The sequence below is a fragment of the Clupea harengus genome, chromosome 18 (genome assembly GCF_900700415.2).
Source record: "Clupea harengus chromosome 18, Ch_v2.0.2, whole genome shotgun sequence".
NCBI classification, from domain to species: domain Eukaryota; kingdom Metazoa; phylum Chordata; class Actinopteri; order Clupeiformes; family Clupeidae; genus Clupea; species Clupea harengus.
In genome coordinates, this window is record NC_045169.1 from 13,864,106 (window position 1) to 13,866,605 (window position 2,500).

General features: G+C 44.6%; 1 protein-coding gene across 1 annotated transcript in view; it reads left to right on the forward strand.

Moving 5' to 3' along the window:
* Positions 1 to 2,500, forward strand: part of lgi2a (leucine-rich repeat LGI family, member 2a) — an 8,311-nt gene that overhangs the window by 3,723 nt on the left and 2,088 nt on the right. Inside the window, exons 4-7 of the mRNA XM_031585328.2 lie at positions 1,263 to 1,334; positions 1,601 to 1,672; positions 2,058 to 2,227; positions 2,402 to 2,500. The exon at positions 2,402 to 2,500 is cut by the window's right edge and continues 66 nt beyond it. Coding sequence (XP_031441188.1) covers positions 1,263 to 1,334; positions 1,601 to 1,672; positions 2,058 to 2,227; positions 2,402 to 2,500 — 413 coding nt within the window. The remainder of the gene's footprint in view (positions 1 to 1,262; positions 1,335 to 1,600; positions 1,673 to 2,057; positions 2,228 to 2,401) is intronic.

Genomic DNA, 2,500 nt, shown 5'->3' on the forward strand with positions numbered 1-2,500 from the left:
AATCTGTATATGCTAGCCTTCCATCATTGGGTTCAGTGCTAGTTAGCTAGCTAGCATCTGAGTAATCTAAAATATAAAGAGTTATAAGAAGTTTATAAAAAAAACGTATGGCTGAATTTATTAACTCAAAACTATGTCAAAATGAGAGCCAACTCATGTTTTGGCTGGAGCAGTCCATTAAACTACTATAAAGAGGGCTACTTTATATAATAACTAAGATAATGTTCCAATCAACTGATGTTTCGTAGAGCAGGGCAGTCTTCTGTCATTCAATTCTGGTCACGTCAATAGATGGAATCTCGATGGATAGTTCGTCCTATCGTCTTTTCCTAACCACTTTTCCTAACCACTTTTCCTTGACCTTGATGGAAAACGTCATGAGGTCAAGGAAAAAACAACCGCAGTCCTAAGAGAATCCGACTGCACTTACACTAGGCTACGTAATAATGTGAAGGCGGATGTTATTGCACTTACACTAGGCTACGTAATTATGTCATTATGTTGTTGTTGCTGCCGCAAGGAATTGTGCGGCAGCTTAATCTCCTCTCCTTTCGCAAAGGATTGTCCAGTGTACCCTGTGCTAAAGGAGATAAGAAAGGAAGCACTGAAGCACCTTTCCGCATTAAGATAATTCAAACAGCTCTTATCATGGCTGCTACTTACATAATTCTGGGTTATTTCACTCATTTTCACTTCCTAGGCAAAACAGACTGTTCGACTGCAGTGTGTGTTTATCGTAAAAAAGAGTTGCTGCCACTTAGGTTGTGTGTGGCACAACGCCTGGAGCACTACTGGAGCACAACTTGCTTGAGTGCGTAACCTACCATGAACAAGAATCCTACTGGTGCCCGCGGTGGCATATAGTTTGCTTGAAGCAAATGGCTGAAGTGTTTAATTGTGTTTTTGCCTTTAATGTGTAGGCCTGTTGAAGGCGGAGTCTGCGATTCTAAACCCAGCAAATTGCTCCTCCTTAACGTTCTAACTTAGGACATCTGAAGACCCAGATGACCTACTGACCTACTGTTCTTACTTAGAACATCTAAAGACCCAGATGACCTAATGATCTAACGTTCTTACTTAGAACATCTAAAGACCCAGATGACCTAATGATCTAACGTTCTTACTTAGAACATCTAAAGACCCAGATGACCTAATGATCTAATGTTCTAACTTAGAACACCTAAAGACACAGATGACCTAATGATCTAATGTTCCAACTTAGGCCATCTAAAGACAGTGTTTCTCTTCTGGTCCTTCTGCAGGTTTATAGAGAACAACAAGCTGGAGACTGCGTCCCGATACACCTTTAGAGGCCTCAGAGACCTCACTCATCTGTAAGTGTGTGCCTACCAACCTGTGTGAGTGTGTGTGTGTGTGTGCTTACCAACCTGTATGTGTGTGTGTGTGTGTGTTTGTGTGCTTACCTACCTTTCCCTATCAACTAAACCAACAGATCAACTAATCAAACAATCCCTGTCCATGCGCAGTCAAACCCCACTAATCAAGCAATCAGTTTGGACATCTGTGTGTGTGTGTGTCCTTCTGTCAATCAATCAGTCTGTCTCCATGGAGCTGACTTGAATCTGCTGTCCTCTCTCAGGTCACTGGCGAACAACAACATCAAGGCATTGCCAAGGGATCTGTTCAGTGACCTGGACTCTCTGATCGAGCTGTAAGTCTGAGTCCTTCCCTTCCCCTCCTCTGTTTGTCTATCATCTTCACACTGACCCAACACAACACCTTCCATTTCATCTTTACACACTAACCCAACACAACACCTTCTGTTGTCATCTTTACACACTAACACACTAACCCAACACAACACCGTCTGTTCTCATCTTTACACACTAACGCACTAACCCTACACAACACCGTCAGCTCTCATCTTACACTGGGAGCACCCATAAGGATCTATACCCTACTTACTCTGCCGGTGACTTTGGATGAGAGCTCCTGCTAAAATAATGAAATGTAAATGCAGTGACCTGTGTCATGATGAGGGTTTTAGCTTGACCCTTGTGTGCTGGTGTGTTGTTTGTGGCGCCCCCCTGTGGCAGAGACCTGCGTGGCAACGAATTTGAGTGTGACTGCCGTGCCAAGTGGCTAATGCAGTGGCTGCGCAGCACCAATGCCACCGTGTCTGACATCTACTGCGCCGGCCCTGATGACATGAAGGGCAAGAGGCTCAACGACATGGCCAGCATGCACAATGAGTGCATGTCCACAGGTGAGTGTGTGTGTGTGTGTGTGTATATGTGTGTATATGTGTGTGTGTGAGAGTGTGTTGTGTGTGTCTGTGTGTGTGTGTGTGTGTGTGAGTGTGAGTGTGTGTGTGTGTTGATCTGGCTCTTGTTTGGTGGGAAGTTAGCTGTTATGTACAAACCATGTGTCCTGTGTTCAGACTTCGTCCTTCACCAGTCAGTTCAGTCTGAGTCTCTGTCTGTGGACACCTTCTCCTTCAAGAACGACGTTTATGTGGCCATCGCGGCCCCCAACACTG